Source organism: Microcaecilia unicolor, chromosome 11 (assembly GCF_901765095.1).
Source record: "Microcaecilia unicolor chromosome 11, aMicUni1.1, whole genome shotgun sequence".
NCBI lineage: Eukaryota > Metazoa > Chordata > Amphibia > Gymnophiona > Siphonopidae > Microcaecilia > Microcaecilia unicolor.
Window position 1 is genome coordinate 55799985 of NC_044041.1, and position 16759 is coordinate 55816743.

The 16759-nt window shown below is 41.0% G+C and overlaps 1 protein-coding gene across 3 annotated transcripts in view; it reads right to left on the reverse strand.

Moving 5' to 3' along the window:
* The window catches only part of TBX1 (T-box transcription factor 1), a 58112-nt gene that overhangs the window by 10611 nt on the left and 30742 nt on the right, over positions 1–16759 (reverse strand). For all 3 annotated transcript variants that reach the window (XM_030219754.1, XM_030219755.1, XM_030219753.1), the window contains 4 exons: positions 11377–11548; positions 10142–10297; positions 6680–6747; positions 2716–2816 (listed from right to left, as the gene is read on the reverse strand). In XM_030219754.1, coding sequence (XP_030075614.1) covers positions 2716–2816; positions 6680–6747; positions 10142–10297; positions 11377–11548 — 497 coding nt within the window. The remainder of the gene's footprint in view (positions 1–2715; positions 2817–6679; positions 6748–10141; positions 10298–11376; positions 11549–16759) is intronic.

Genomic DNA, 16759 nt, shown 5'->3' on the forward strand with positions numbered 1-16759 from the left:
AAATAGACGTCCATGTTTTATTCGACAATTTGTGAGCTGGGCGTTTTTGTTTTTCAGCGATAATGGAAAATGAAAGCGCCCAGCTCAAAAACGAATAAATCCAAGGCATTTGTTCGTGGGAGGGGCCAGGATTCGTAGTGCACTGTCCCCCCTCACATGCCAGGACATCAACCGGGCACCCTAGGGGGCACTTTTACAAAAACAAAAAAAAAGGTAAAAGAGCTCCCAGGTGCATAGCACCCTTCCCTTGTGTGTTGAGCCCCCCAAATCCCCCTCAAAACCCACTGCCCACAAGTCTACACCATTACTATAGCCCTAAGGGGTGAAGGGGGGCACCTACATGTGGGTACAGTGGGTTTGGGGGGTTGGACGACTAATAAGCATTAAGCAGCACAATTGTAACAGGTAGGGGAGGGATGGGCCTGGGTCCACCTGCCTGAAGTCCACTGCACCCCCTAATAACTGCTCCAGTGACCTGCATACTGCTGCCAGGGAGGTGGGTATGACATTTGAGGGTGAAAATAAACAGTTGTGAAACTGCATATTTTGTGGTGGGAGGGGGTTTGTGACCACTGGGGGAGTCAGGGGAGGTCATCCCCGATTCCCTCCAGTGGTTATCTGGTCATTTAGGGCACTTTTTGGGGCCTTATTTGTGGAAAAACAGGGTCCAGGAAAAGTGCCCTAAATTCTCGCTAAAAACACATATTTTTTTTCCATTATCGGCGAAAGGCGCCCATCTCTGATCGGCCGATAACCACGCCCCAGTTCCGCCTTCACCATGCCTTCAACACGCCCCCGTCAACTTTGTACGCTTCCACGATGGAGTGCAGTTGAAAACGTCCAAGTTCGGCTTTCGATTATACCGCGTTATTTGTTTTTGGGAGATAAACGCCTATCTCCCGATTTAGGTCGCAATATAGGCGTTTTTGTCTTTCAATTATAAGCTGGATGGTCTCTCAAACATCCCCCCTCCCCCATATACCTTTTAAATAGCAGATTTTCACTTTCAGCAAGCAGCAACAAATACACACTGCTCATGTTGGCCCCACAGCCTTCCCTCCGATACAACTTCCTGTTTCCGCATAGGTGGGAATACATCAGAGGGAAGGCTGTGGGGTCGGTGCGAGCAGTATGTAACAGTCAATGCTTGCTGCAGGCAAAGATCTGCTATTTACAACGTATGCAGGAGGAACAGTTGTTGGGAGTTTTCGGCTGATGGGGCTTGAGGATCTCTGCCAGCCACATCATAGGTGTGCTGCTACTGGGTGGGCCTGAGCCCAAAGTGGGTGGGCCTGGGCCCACCCAGGCCCACCCTTGGCTACACCACTGGTGTGTTTTGGAGGACTCACACATTCCAACCACTGTTCCCTCTAGGCTGAGCAGGAATCCTCCACCTACAGTCCTGCCAGTGTGGGGGTGGGGGGTGCTGTTTCACTATCACATTTTCAATAATGAGGGACAAGCAAGTTGTGCAGGACTCTAGGGAACCTGCCTGACCCTAGTGATTGAAAATATGATGTTCATACCCCCCCCCCCCCCCCACACACACACACACTGGCAGCAGTGCAGTTGGATGACTCCCACTCAGCTTAGAGGGAACAGTGGTCCCAACACAAGTGTACCAGTTAGAGTGGGATATAAGCCTGGGTCCCCTTCTCTACAGTCCACTGCACTGACCTCTAGGCTACTCCTGGGACCTACTTGCTGCTCTAATAGGAATGGCCATCATATGTGAAGCTGTAATACAGCCTGGTATGTACTGTCACTGTCACATCTTAGGGGGCTGGGAGGGGGTCAGTGATCTCTGGGAGAGTAAGAGTTTTGTGCCTTAATTCCTCCAGTGGTCATTTGGTCATTTAGGGCACTGTGATTGAAACAGGTCTAGCCAAAAATGTCTTAATTTTGAACCTAGATGTTTCATTTTGTTCCATTATTGCAGAGAAATGTCTTTTTTTGAGGGCCACTCATGTCCTAGCCCTATCATGCCCCCTTGAAATTTGGATGAACTGTGGAGTAAAACGTCTAAAATCAGGGTGTTGAAAATTGCAAGTTGGATGTTTTTGAGAGAAAAACATCCTTCTGCCACCTTATGATGTTTTTTTGACTTCTTTTTAGTTTGAAAAATGAGTCCCTTTGTGTCATCTTCTCATTCATAGGTGCCAACTCTGTGGGTGCTTGAGCACCTCCAATTATTGAGAAAATTCCTTGTATGTGTCCAGGGAGGGGTTATTTCCACTGGGCTTTGCACTCCCAATAATTTTGAAAAGTTGGCTCCTATGTTCTCATTAGTCCCTTTTCCTGACTGATTTGATTCCCACTGAAGTTCCCTCTGATTCTGGGCAAGTCACTTAACCCTTCATTGCCTCTGGTACAAAATAAAATATCTGTATATAATATGTAAACTGCTTTGATTGTAACTGCAGAAAGGTGGTATATCAAATCCTATCCCCTTTTCACAATCATCAATGAATAAGTTAAACAACATTCGGTCACTCCACGATTAATTGTTTTGCTTTTGGAAAACTGACCAGTTAGTAAAAGGACCCCAAAGTATAACTAACAGGTTTAGTGCATGCTAAATACTAAGACCACCATTGAAAGGGCCTCTCTGTTTCTTATGCTTTAACTAGAAACTCACCTTTCCTTGTGTAGTGCTGCATTTTGGCACAATTTATTATTAGCTGGATTGATGAGGAAGAAAAATAGTGAATTTACCTTTTTCGGTACCATTTTGTTGAGGAGGTGAAGAAACTGGGTTTCTCGATCTGGTAAAGGCGCTCATTAGAGGTAAAGCACCTGGCCGGTGGTTCCTGGGCCTGGAAAAGCAGCATATGTCATAGTACTGAAAACCTTTGTATCCAGTTCCAGAGGCAACATTTAGATGTGTTGCTTTCAAAGTGGTTTACATAAACATAATTGCATAGAATTGGACATATGGGGGTGAATTCTATAAACTGCACATAAAAAATTGGCCAACAAAATGCTTAAGCTCTATTCCATAAGCCACACCTAAAATTAGGTGTGATTTATAGAATAGCGCTTAAGTCCCAGGAGTCGTGAATAAATCTACGCGCGTTCATTTGCACCAATAAAAATGTGGTACAAATGTCCCTGCCTAAAGTTATTGACAGACCCCCCCCCCCTTATTCTATAATTGCATACATAAGCAAAATCCACACCCATGACCCACCCTGAACCACCCATGCCCCTCCCATTTCCACATCCCCTTTGTGTAAAAATGTAAGCATGGATCACGTGCTTAAAATGTGTGTGTGTGTGCACATCTTAATTGATTCCAATTAGCACCACTAATTGCTTGTTAAGCCAATTGGCAGTAATTGGCTCATTCAATTAAATTACGCACGCAAATTGGACACCCCTCCAAATTTGCGCATGCAATTTTTCATGACTTTTACAGAATTAAGGGGATGGTACATACATATGAATGCATTCCAGCTGAAAAATACAATATGGAGTCCCTGAGAAAAATGTGGAGACCAGTCAAAGTTTATTTATATTTGTAAAATCCAAACGGGACCTATGTTAGATCAGTTAAGACCTATTTTGTTCTGTAATCCAATGGAACATTTTTATATAATCGTACTCTGCTACTTGCACTATTATAACCTAAATACATTGCAAAATACTTTTGACTAAAAAAAAAAGGGAATAAAAAGTCGGACTCAATTGTTCAGTATCAAAGTTCTCAGCTCTCATAACATCCCAACAAATTAAGGAACCCTTTTACTAAGATGCACTAAGAAATGGGGATGTCCCTGCAACTGGTCCTTTTTCTTTGTTCATTTGTCACACTCATTATTCCATTAGTGCATAAGACCTGCAAAAATTAAATGCAGGACCACTTACCACCTCCTACTTAGGAGGCACTAAACCCCGAATACTATATAGCACGCCTATAGATCTACGCCAAACTCCAGACAGACACTATAACAACATATGTAACTTAATTAGCTTAACAAGCTAGTTAGAGTTGATAACAGCACTTAGCAAATAATGAGCACTGATTGGCAATAATTAGAATTTATTTATTTAGATTTTCCTCACACCTTTTTCAGTAGTAGCTCAAGGTGAGTTACATTCAGGTACTCTGGATATTTACATGCACAACTCGCTAAGCGTATTCTGTAATGCATCGCACCTAACTCCTAACGTGCACAGACAAAAGGGGGCTTGGTGATAGCCCTACCACCTTTTAGTAAAAAGGCCCCTTTGCATGGTTTCATGTGCTTAGGGAAGAGCAGTTGTAGCATTTTTGATAGGTAATAAAATATTTTATGATGATGTTTTCTTCTTAGATAATAAACACAAGGAATAGGAGGAGGGTCTCTGCAGAGAGTCAGACTAGAGGGGAACATTGTATATTGTGTGCATGGATAAAGGCAAACCCCCAAATTTTATATATTGCACCTTAATTTTTGTGTGTGTAACTTAATTGGTTAACTAGCTAATTGGTGCTGTCAATTGGATGTTAACAAGCAATTATCAGCACTAATTCACATTAATTAAAATTTACATGCACAACTCGCAAAGTGTATTCTGTAACGTGGTGCGTATAAATTCCAAGTCACATAGTTGAAAAGGGGGCATGTTTATGTGTGTGAAATGGGTGGGTCATGGGCATTTCTACAATCTATGTGCATTATTATAGAATATACCCATTCTACACCAAATTTAGGCATCAGGATTTATGACAAGTAAAAGATGGCCTAAATAGACGTGGTCAAATTTGGTGGCGTGGAGAGGCGCTTAGTGTATTATATATACTGTGCAGAAATTTAAGCCTATTCTATACAATTTAGAGGTACTTTAGGTGTTTTTTTTTACCATGTAGATTTTTCAGGCGCTATATGTAGAATCTAGCCAGTAGACTTTCCATTTTTTTAAAGATAATTTTATAAATATTTTATTCTGATGTTTAACATCGAATGGTTGTTTTTCAGTCAAACAAGGAAAATACTGTGGGGTCCTTTTACTAAAGTGCGCTGAAAAATGGCCTGCGGTAGTGTAGATGCGTGTTTTGAGCGTGCCCAGAATCATTTTTCAGCGCATCTGTAAAAAATGGCTTTTTAACATTTTTGCTGAAAATGGACATGCGGCAAAATGAAAATTCTCGTGTGTCCATTTTGGGCCTGAGACCTTACCACCAGCCATTGACCTAGCGGTAAAGTCTCACATGGTAACCGGGCGGTAATGACCTAGGCATGCCATAGTTAGAATATTGGACTCCTCCATTGTGGACTTTAAGTATGCTAATAAGGAATTTATATAATTTCCTTTATTTAGTAATTTTTTTTACTCCTTTAGATCTACAAAATATATTAGCTGTACTTTCCTATCAAGTGATTTAACTATTAATAAATGCAATAAAAAAAAATTTTTTAATTAAAAAAAAATTTCGGGCATGTGTAGCGGACATGCGCCAAAAATGAAATTACCATAAGGGCCATGCAGTAACTCCATTTTGGCACACGTTGGGTGCACGCAGATGCTTACGTTGCTTAGTAAAAGAGTCCCTGTATTTCTATCCTGAGAGTAGCCTGACACAAATGTTATTTCTACTTGCTATATACTTCATCTAGAGATGGTTAAGTAGATTTATATAAAACCATTTCTGTATAGCTATTCTGACAAAGCAAGGCACAATACAAAAATATAAAATACAAGCTTTGTCAGCATCCCTATGAATTATCTAACATGTATGTCCAAACAACTAGTATAAATATTGGCAATATGACACTTCAGATAGAAATACATGTTAACTGAAAATGAACTGCATAAGTAAAGTCCATAAAGATTATACTTATGTGCTTATGTATTATTTATTACTCCTCTCACATTGTTTTCTGAATTATTATAAGTACATAAGTATTGCCATACTGGGAAAGACCAAAGGTCCATCAAGCCCAGCATCCTGTTTCCAACAGTGGCCAATCCAGGTCACAAATACCTGACAAGATCCCAAAAAAGTACAAAACATTTTATACTGCTTATCCCAGAAGTAGTGGATTTTCCACAAGTCCATTTAATAATGGTCTATGGACTTTTCCTTCAGGAAGCCGCCCAAAGCTTTTTAAAACTCCGCTAAGATAACCGCCTTTACCACATTCTCTGGCAACGAATTCCAGAGTTTAATTACACGTTGAGTGAAGAAAAAGTTTCTCAAATTCATTTTAAATTTACTACATTGTAGCTTCATCGCATGCCCCCTAGTCCTAGTATTTTTGGAAAGCGTAAACAGACGCTTCACATCTACCCGTTCAACTCCACTCATTATTTTATAGACCTCTATCATATCTCCCCTCAGCCATCTTTTCTCCAAGCTGAAAAGCCCTAGCCGCTTTAGCCTTTCCTCATACGGAAGTCGTCCCATCCCCTTTATCATTTTTGTCGCCCTTCTCTGCACCTTTTCTAATTCCACTATATCTTTTTTTAGATGCGGCAAACAGAATTGAACACAATATTCGAGGTGCAGTCACACCATGGAGCGATACAAAGGCATTATAACATCCTCATTTTTGTTTTCCATTCATAATACAATTTAAATTTAAAACGTTGAATGCATCACATCTATATCTCGGATTCAAATCTGGTGACTGACAGCTAAACTCCAGTGAATAAAAATAATAATACAATTAAATAAAGAATTTCTCAGACTTACCAATCCTCTGGGTCACAGTCCCTGAATCCTTTAGCAAAGGGGTTACTTGCAATTTTCAATTGTGTGATCTGGAATGAAGGCAAATTATTTTTCTCATTAAAATGGTCTTACTATATTGTTTTTCTAAAATATCTGACATTTCTTGTATTTAGATATGCTTCTAACACATTTCAATTAAAGGTCAAATTATGTTTTCAATATTGTGGGTAAAAATATAAGGAGGAAAATGTGGTAATAATAAAACATGTGGCTATGCTCCCTCTCTGCCCCCCCCCACAAAACAAAATGTCAGATTCTGTGCTACATAATACCGTCTCAAGGGCAAAACTCTGTTAAGACACTTGTAAGAAAATGCCACATTATATGGGTCACCACCAGAACAGCACAGACAAATCACGAGATAAATCATACTTATGTATTTATTTAAATCATCAGGGACCAGCCGGGACATTTTCTATATTTAAGCAAATCCACAGATAAAGTATGTGATTTGAACTTCCGGAATGGGTTGAAAAACAAACTTTAAGCCCCTCAGTGACAGTTCCAGACTTAGAGGTCAAGCTGATAGAACGCAAGAGAGACAGAGCAGCTGCCTCTGACCATCAGCAAAATGCCAGCATTGGAAGGAGACAGGCAAGCTTATGATTTAAAGGGCCAGCTCATGCTTACCAATCTGATCTATTTTTTACACAAGTCTGTATGTTTGTTGATAAATTCCAGATAATAATTTCAAATGCCTATAGAATAGGTAATATCAGGGGGACTTATATTCTTTATTAAAATGATCTACACTACTTAATTTTGAAACTAGTTTTATGTACAGTCTTGGTAAAAATGGCAAGCTATGTTCTCAAAAGTAACAAACAAAATTTGTAATAAGAAATTATGTTAGTTGTTCTATTAATACAGTGATAAATTGCAAAATGTAAAACAAAATCATTACACTTGAATTTGGCTTTGCAAAGAAACTTCAAACTTTTCAACAGGTCGAATATTTCTTGGAAGAGTTTATAAGCACTATGATAATTTTAACTAATGTATATTTATCTAATTAAAAAGTTACTTAATAGCACATTTTAATAGAAAGGAATGAACAATATGTTAAATATTCTAAGTAGGTGTGTACTGTAGAATATCAGAGATCATCATTAACGTTTTCCTCTAGGCTGATAATTTTCTTAAAATCTTTTTTGGATGAAATATTCTATACAAATAATAAATTAATGCTATAGACCCCTAGTCTGACCCAGCACAGCCTTCCTTCTGTTCTTAAATATTAAGTCAGCATTGTTTCTTCTGCGTTTTCCAAAGCCCTTTCCAATGGCTCCCAACAGCAGGGTGGCAAATCCTGATAAAGTAAAAGGCAGATTTTTCCAAACAAATTCTGATTGACATTTCTCAGCTGGAAGTCTGTAGTTTCAAAACTAGACTGAGTTTCAGGTTTACATAGGGAGAGATATCCCTCTGGGTTTTAGGAAGTTTTCTGTGAGGTTAGAATTGCAGATATGAGGCTCCCGCAGTGTTTCTTCAGTTTGCCGCAGTGTGGCTGCTGAAAAGAGCCTCCCCCAGCTATCAGATTCCTGCCAAGGTTAAGGAATGACTTTAGCAGATGGACAGAAATATTGGGACAGATCCCTTGATACCCGTTTCAGAGTGCTAAAGGAAAGTAAGCATCAACCCTTATATAGGACCCCACACCAGAAATTCTCACAGCACGAAGGGGACTCCATGTTTACTCAGGGACGCTATGAGTTTACATTGATCCTAGAGATGATGACTCTATTTTGTCACCTTGTAACTGGAAGTGGGTCACATCCTGACCACCTAGTTTGGTTCTTTCTATGTAATAAATAATCATTAGTGAAATTTAAGATTCTATCTTCTAGTGACCAGAAATAACATTTAAACTCATATGATTGCTATGGACTGAAGGGCACCTATTTATTTCAGTATGTTTCCCAGATTTGATGGGAAACAGTATGGATTTTCTTTCACCTTGTATAAATTGAAGTCACTGAACATAAATAAATGGATTGTGGGTTTTCAGGGTGGGGGAGGTATATTTAGGGCCCCTTTTACTAAGCCACGTAGGTCCCTACACGCACCCAACGTGCACCAAATTGGAGTTACTACCCGGTGGCCCTTGCGGTAATTTCAATTTTGGCGCATGTCCGCAAAGTATTTTTTAAATTTTCTGGCGCATGTGGCAGACGCGCACAGGTCATCACCACCCAAGTATTTTACTGATAGGTCTATGGCTGGCGGTAAGGTCTCAGCCCCAAAATGGACATGTGGCAATTTTGATTTTGCCGCACGTCCATTTTCGTCAAAAATAAAAAGGAGCCTTTTTTACAGGTGCGCTGAAAAATGATTCTGCACGCGCCCAAAACCCATGCCTACACTACCGCAGGCCATTTTTCAGCGCGCCTTTGTAAAAGGATCCCTTAATTTTGTGGGTCATTGTAAAATGAAGCCTGGAACCCTAAATACACCATATTACTTTCAATTGAATCAGGCAACAAAACAAGCAGTGAAGAAACAAAATATAATCAATAAACTGGAGAAGTAGCCTATGAGCAGGGTCCTGAGAACCAGGAAAGCCTGGTTCAAATGCCAATGTGGGCTCCTTGTGATCTTAGATTGTAAACCCTCTGGTCAAAGGAAAATATTCACTATTACACAAATGTAACTCACCAAAACCCTTTCCTTTCTAGACCTCCTTTACTCTCCTATTGTCTTGTTTATCTGTATTGGTTTTAGGCTGGTAGCATCCTCTGTTTTCTAAAAAAAGGTGAAGGATTAGTGAAACTCTTCACAGTACCTAGGTCTGTCTGCCATCCTGTCTGTCCCTATGCGTTGCAAATAAAGGTTGACCTGAATTGTCAGTTCGTAGGATTTCACTATTATAATGTACTTTCCGGACAGCAAAATTGCCAATTGTTGTAAAAAAAAAAAAAATAGGGTACCTTATCTAAATTTGACTGCAAGCAAAACCCTGCAACACACAAAACGGATCTGTATATTTAGCAGAATTCTTTAGACAGAACCTACAAATGGCATCTGCTCACGCAGTTTCCTTTTGTAACTCTTGTATCGTTACACTAATTTTCTTTTTCTTTTTTTTTTCTTTTCCACCCAGACTCCCAGAGTTGTGTCTAGGTTCATTTGAATTCACTCAGTATGTATTTACTAAATATTGTTCTCTTAATTGAATCTGGCAGTTTTAAAGAAGTTATTGATCATTCCGCAGTAAAGTCAGCTAGAGGAAAAGTCTATTTATTTGTGTACCAACAAACTTGTAGACTGCATAGCTTAACTTTCTTAGCACAGACTGCTCTGAACTAATACAGCTCCCTCTTTTTTTTACGTCCCTTTCCGGCCCTCCATCCATCATGGAGAAGGATTTGATAAATGAAGTATTGGGAGGTTTGTGTCTCGGTAATAAACTGCAGACCTACTCACTCTGTGATTCTGATAGGCCGTGACTGCTGTAAAGCGGGTTTCCTCAAACACGAAGGTTTTAAAGTTTTCCTCTGCATACTTCTCGCTGTCTTTCCTGGGGTCCACGTACACCACATGGAACCGGGGCTGGTATCTGTGCATGGAGTTCAAAATGATCTAAGTGAAAAAAAAAAAAACCAGAAAGAAAAACAGAAGAGAATAATTTAATCCACTGGTCTCCGGGCAACTGGCATCCAAAACAGCCACAATCTAACTTCAACAAAATGGAACTTTTTGTTGAAGTTCTGAGAACAGTTTTTGCATTATGGGGTCTTTTTACTAAGCCACAGTAAAAAGTGGCCTGCGGTATAGTGTGGGCGTGTGTTTTTAGCATGTGCTGGGCCATTTTTTACCGTGGCTAGGGAAAAAGGCTTTTTTAATGGGGGCAGTAAATTGCCATGCACTAAAATTAAAAGTAGCATGCAACTATTTACTGCCTGAACCCCTTATCCAGTGGCATAGCGAGGGCGGCTGCCACCCAGGGCGGTTTGCCGCTGCGCACCCCCCCCCCCCCGGGTGCAGCATGACACCCCCCCTCGGCGAATCACCCAAACCCCCCTGAGTTCATTCTTGCCTGCCATGTGCATGCTGCTGGGGGGGGGGTGTCAGTTCCACTGGTTCCCTGCTCCATCTGCCCCGGAACAGGAAGTAACCTGTTCCGGGGCAAAGGGAGCAGGGAACCAGTGGAGCCGACACCCCCCCAGCGGCGTGCACCCGGGGTGGACCGCCCCCACTGCCCGCCCTTGCTATGCCACTGCCCTTACTACCACCCACTGATAAAGGCTCATGTGCTAAATGCGCAATACTCATGCAGCACGCACCAATGTGGCTGCGCTGCCAATTACCACTGGGAACGCCCCCCACGGTAGAAAATAGAAAAATATTTTCTACCACAGGAAACAGCATGCACCAATGTTGAAATTACTGCCGGGCATGCTAACTATGTCAATTTGGTGCATGCTACATATGTGATAGCCCTACCGCCATTTTGTAAAGGGCCCCTGTGCTAATATTCACCCAAGTAAAAGACAGCAGGCATGTTTAGTTAATGAGCAAATGACAATAAAAGACTTGGCAAATTTAGAAGTTACATAGACTGAGCAAATTATTATTCCCAATAATGAGTTCTTGCTGCCATTACAGGAAATCAGCTGCAACAGAGAGGCCCTGCACAAATAATCCTCAGTTTCACTTACATGCCCATTGTCATCCAGTAGGTTGTTGGTCAGTTTGAGTTTATCAAAAGAGACGATTTGTTTCATCCACTGGGCTCCTTTAGCTGGAGAATCAGGGTGGTAGTGCACCCTCCCTGGGGTGGCAGGGTCAGCTTTCCCTGCTACCAGCCAAGAGGAACTGTGAAAGGCATATCTAGAAATGGGAAAGGAAGCCAAAAAGAAGAATTTTAGCTTCAATCTGACTTTATTCTTTGTATTTCACTAAAGAAATAGACAATGTCTTGTTTCCCTTCAATTTCTCTTCTAGTACCTATTATATAGAGTACTCTCCCTCCTCACATTCAAAATATGACCTTTTAATGTTTTCAAGTCAACATTTTAAAAACCTCCTCTTTTTAACCTTTTGTTTTCAGATATATATTTTTTTCTGCTTGTTTTCGTTGTTCCTTTTAATAGTTAATTATGTACCTTTATATATCCATTTTCTAAGTCACCCTGCATAAGGTCGTCACATGAAGTGCAGTCATCATAAATAATATACTCCCCTGTGTAAAGCTGCAAAAGCCTTTGTCATTGGGAGAGCTTGAGATTTTGAACTCACAATATTTTAAGCGCTACCGATGAAAAGCTGAGCTAGTAAAGGTGGATTCTCTTCACCATAACTTGAATCCTGTCCTGTCCTCTTATCACTCTGCTTGCTCACAACCATCTTTCTGCATTTTTGCTTATAGTTTCTTGTTCTCTTTATCTGCCTCCTGCTGGCATGGTCCTTTTTTTCTCTTTTACTGGACAACTGAGTATATATATCAGATGCTGTAATATGGTTTGACCTCAAAGTAAACTACTATACATTTTTTTCTTCTAATGTTCTTTAGTCTCTCTATAAGGTGAATATAGGCACTGTCATTGACACTCAGAAATGCTAACATAGGGGTCATATACAGAAAGGATCCTATTTCCTGTTCCCATATCTATGGGAAAGTCCGTGAAAACAGACCCTTGCTAGCTTTCTCAAAAAAATCAAAATTAATAATAATAATAATGACCTTAGAGAAACACAGGCCCTCTAGATTTCTGAATCAATATATGCCCAACTACATAAACATAACCTCCAATTTTCCAAAAATATTCTAAAATGAAAATATAAAATCTCTGTAGCAGCAGAGCACTAGGTGCAGTGTATACTCCCTGAAAAGAGCTTTTTCCTTCTCTCTACAGATGACACACTGTCTAGAATGGGAGAACATTATTTATAGGCAATACGTAATGCCAGATTCCCCCAAATGCATAAGCATCTACAAACAGAGATTTACATGTACAGATACTAGAGTGTTTTGATATTGTACTAATCTGGGTTAGTAGAACCTGAAATTTACTTGAGCTCAGTCTTAGTCTTAAACAGAACCAAAGTTCTACTGTTCAGACTAAGATTATTCAATTCGCTGTCTCTCATGTATCAAAACTCATAAAGGGGCAGGTTTATTAAGGTGAAATAAGTTTATACCACACCTTAAGAGCAAAACCCATCTGGTAGAGGGGCTGTGGCCAGTATTTGCCCTGCATTTACCACAGAGGGTAGACACTTACCGCATGGGCAGACTGACACCTAGCAGTAGTACCATGAAATGACTCATAGGGACATAGCTGCTATTTTGAACTAGGATGGCAACAGGGCAGGAGTGGAGAGGGACTGCTCCTATCTCATAAGAACATGCTATACTAGGTCAGACCAGGGCAAAAGTGGAGGGGTATTGCTCCTGTCTCATAAGAACATAAGAATAGCCATACTGAGTCAGACCAAAGGTCCATCTAGCCTAGTATCCTGTTTCTAACAATGGCCAATCCAGGTCACAAGTACCTGGCAGAAAACCAAATAGTAGCAACATTCCAAGCTACCAATTCCAGGGCAAGCAGTGGCTTCCCCATGTCTATCTCAATAGCAGACTATAGACTTTTCCTCCAGGAATGTGTCCAAACCTTTTAAAAATCCAGATATACTAACCACTCTTACCACATCCACTGGAAATGAGTTGTAGAGCTTATTTATTGAGTGAAAAAATATTTCCTCCTGGGTAAGTCCAAGAGGGGTCTGGGGTGGGGGAAGAGTCACAGTATCATACCAAGGGCTGGCTGAGCAGTGTGGCCATACAGGGCACAAACAAGGAGGAATGTAAAAACTGCTCTCATTGGCAATAGAAAACTGGGTGGGGCAGGGGGCATCAGTAGGTGGGCCACACAGGACTCACTCATCAGAAATCAGATATTCCCGCATGCTGCCTGGTTACCGCCAGGTAACTGCAGGAGCTCTTACTGTTACCTCAGTGGGTGATGGTAAGTGCTCCCCACCGCATAGCCATGGTTCTTGTTTTGGGCTTTTTACCTGCTGTGGTAATAAGGGCCCTGGTGTGTGGGAAAAATTGCCCCTGCCACTACTGCAGGGCCTCTTTTCCCGCAGCTTAGTAAAAGGACCCCTAACTTTGCATCAAGCTCCATGATCCACAATTCATATTCTGAACAGAACTCTGGCTTATTATTGGAGATACTGAAATATACTTTTCTGAAACAGGCAAATTGCTACTCTGGAGCTTTTCTAAAATGACTTTATGTTAATGAGATGCAAGCTATCCACTGAAATGTTTTGAGGAGCTGTTCGGGTTTTTTTTTTTTTTTTTAAACATTGTACTAATATATTTCAATTAAAGGCTGCTATAAATATAGCAACTGATCTTTACGCAAAGAAAGTAAACAAAAACAAGAGAAACAGGAAGCCTGTATGGTTCTCCAAACAAGTAGCTGAAAAAATAAGAGCAAAAGAGGCTTTGTTCAAGGAATACAGAAGAACGCAACTAGAGGATCACGGAAAAGATTGTGAAAGCACAAGTGGAAGAAAAAAATGGCTAAAGATGTAAAGCGAGGTGACAAGACCTTTTTCAGATAAGTTAGAGAAATGCAAAAAAATAGGAATAGAATTGCAAGACTGAAAGATAACAAGAATGGCTATGTGGAGAGTGATGAGCATAAAGTGAACATGCTAAACAATTATTTCTCTTCGGTGTTCATGGGAAAAAGTCCTGGAGAAGGACCGTGGTCGGCTGCCGAAGTTATATCTGGGAATGGAGTGGATATTGTGCCATTTACAGAAGAAAGCATTTATAAACAGCTTGAGAATATGAAGGTAGACAAACCTATAGGGCCGAATGGGATACATCCCAGGATACCGAGGGAGCTCATAGAAGTCCTGGCAGGACCTCTTAAAGATTTATTTAATAGATCTTTAGAGATGGGAGATGTTCCGCAGGATTATAGATGAGTGGATGTGGTCCCTCTTCACAAAAGTGGTGCAAGGAAGAAGTTGGAGACTACAGACCAGTAAGTCTCATGTCGGTGGTAGGAAAAGTAATGGAGTCGCTGCTGAAAGAAAGGATAGTTAACTTTCTAGAAGCCAACGGGTTACAGGATCCAAGGCAACATGGCTTTACCAAAGGAAAATCCTGCCAAATTAATCTTATCGACTTCTTTGACTGGATGACCAAACAACTGGATGAAGGACGTGCACTAGATGTAATCTACTTAGATTTCAGCAAAGCCTTTTGATATGGTCCCCCACAGAAGACTCATGAATAAGCTGAGAGGGCTGATCTTAGGACCAAAACTGATGAACTGGATAGGAAACTGGTTGACCGACAGGTAGCAGAGGGTGGTGGTAAATGGAATCCGCTTGGAGGAAAGGAAGGTGAGCAATGGAGTTCCTCAGGGGTCGGTGCTGGGGCTGATTCTGTTTAATATATTTGTGAGATATTGTTGAAGAGTTGGAAGGAAAGGTTTGCCTTTTTGTGGATGACACGAGGATAGCCAATAGAGTGGATACTCTGGAGGGAGTAGAAACAATGAGAAGGGATCTCCAAATGTTAGAAGAATGGTTGAGAGTCTGGCAGGAAACGATGGAGGAAGCATTTTGATTTTAATCACCATGCACAAAACACGGGTGATATGGAGTAGAGACGACCATTCAGATTACCAGCTTAAGATAAGTGAACGAAATTATTGATTATCAGCCAGTTCAGATTTATAACATCTCAATAGCAAAGGTCAGGAAGGGAGGGCGAGTGCTGTGATGTCTGGCGGCTGCATACCTACTCCATAATATACACTGAGCACTGCATATATAAAAAACAAAAAAATACAATAGATGACACAGTTACATCTAGGATTTCTGGCGTAATTTAAATCAATAGTTAAAATTTAATGCCAAGAAGTACAGATTGATGCACTTGGGGTGCAGAAACCCAAAAGAGAGATACTGGATAGGAGGGGAGAGATTAGTAAGCTTAACTCAGGAGAAAGACCTTGGGGTGATGGTGACCGAGGATTTGAAGGTGAAGAAACAATGCGACAAGGCGGCGGCCATAACCAGAAGGATACTAGGCTGCATAGAGAGGAGTATAACCAGCAAAAGAAACGAGGTGTTGATGCCCCCCTACAAGTCGTTGGTGAGGCCCTGCTTGCTTTTTACATCTTCCTAAAGATGTAAAAAGACTGAAAGTGGTGCAAAGAAAAGCTTCAAAAACGATATGGGATTTGCGTTACAAACTGTATGAAGAGAGCCTTGCCAACCAGAACATGTATACCTTGGAGGAAAGGAGAAGCAGGGGTGACATGATACAGACATTCAAATATTGAGACGGAAAGGCAGTAGAACTAGAGGACATGAATTGAAGTTGAAGGGGGGAAAATTCAGGAGTAATGTCAGGAAGGATTTTTTCATGGAGAGAGTGGTGGATACATGGAATGCCCTCCCATGGGAGGTGGTGGTGATTAAAACACAGGGCTTTTTTTGAGGGGGTAGTGAGTACCGGCACCTTTTCCATTGTCTGCTAAAATTGATCCATGGACCCCAAGTTTTAATGAAAGAGCTCAGGCTCTACACACTAATTCTGCCTCGTCATAGATTCTGTGACTGGTTGCAGGGGGCCTGGCTATTATGGGGTGGGTCCCTCAGTGATCACCCCACTCCTGAAGGGTGGCCTAGCATTTGAGTACCGGCACCTTTTTTGCTAGAAAAAAATACACTGTGAGAACAGTAACGGAATTCAAACGTGTGGGATAAACACAAAGGAATCCTGTTTAGAAGGAATGGAACCACCGAATCTTAGCAGAGGTTAGGTGGCAACACCAGTAATTGGGATGCAAAACCAGTTCTGGGCAGACTTCTACAGTCCGTGCCCTGATCGTGACAGAATAGATATGGATGGGCTGGAGTGTAAATTTTAAGGGGCTTCGATGTTAACTTCAGAACTTTTAGTACAAGAAGTGTGCTGGGCAGACTTCTACGGTCTGTGCCCTGAAAATGGAAAGGACAAATCAAACTCAGGTATATATATAAAGTATCACATACCAAGTATAA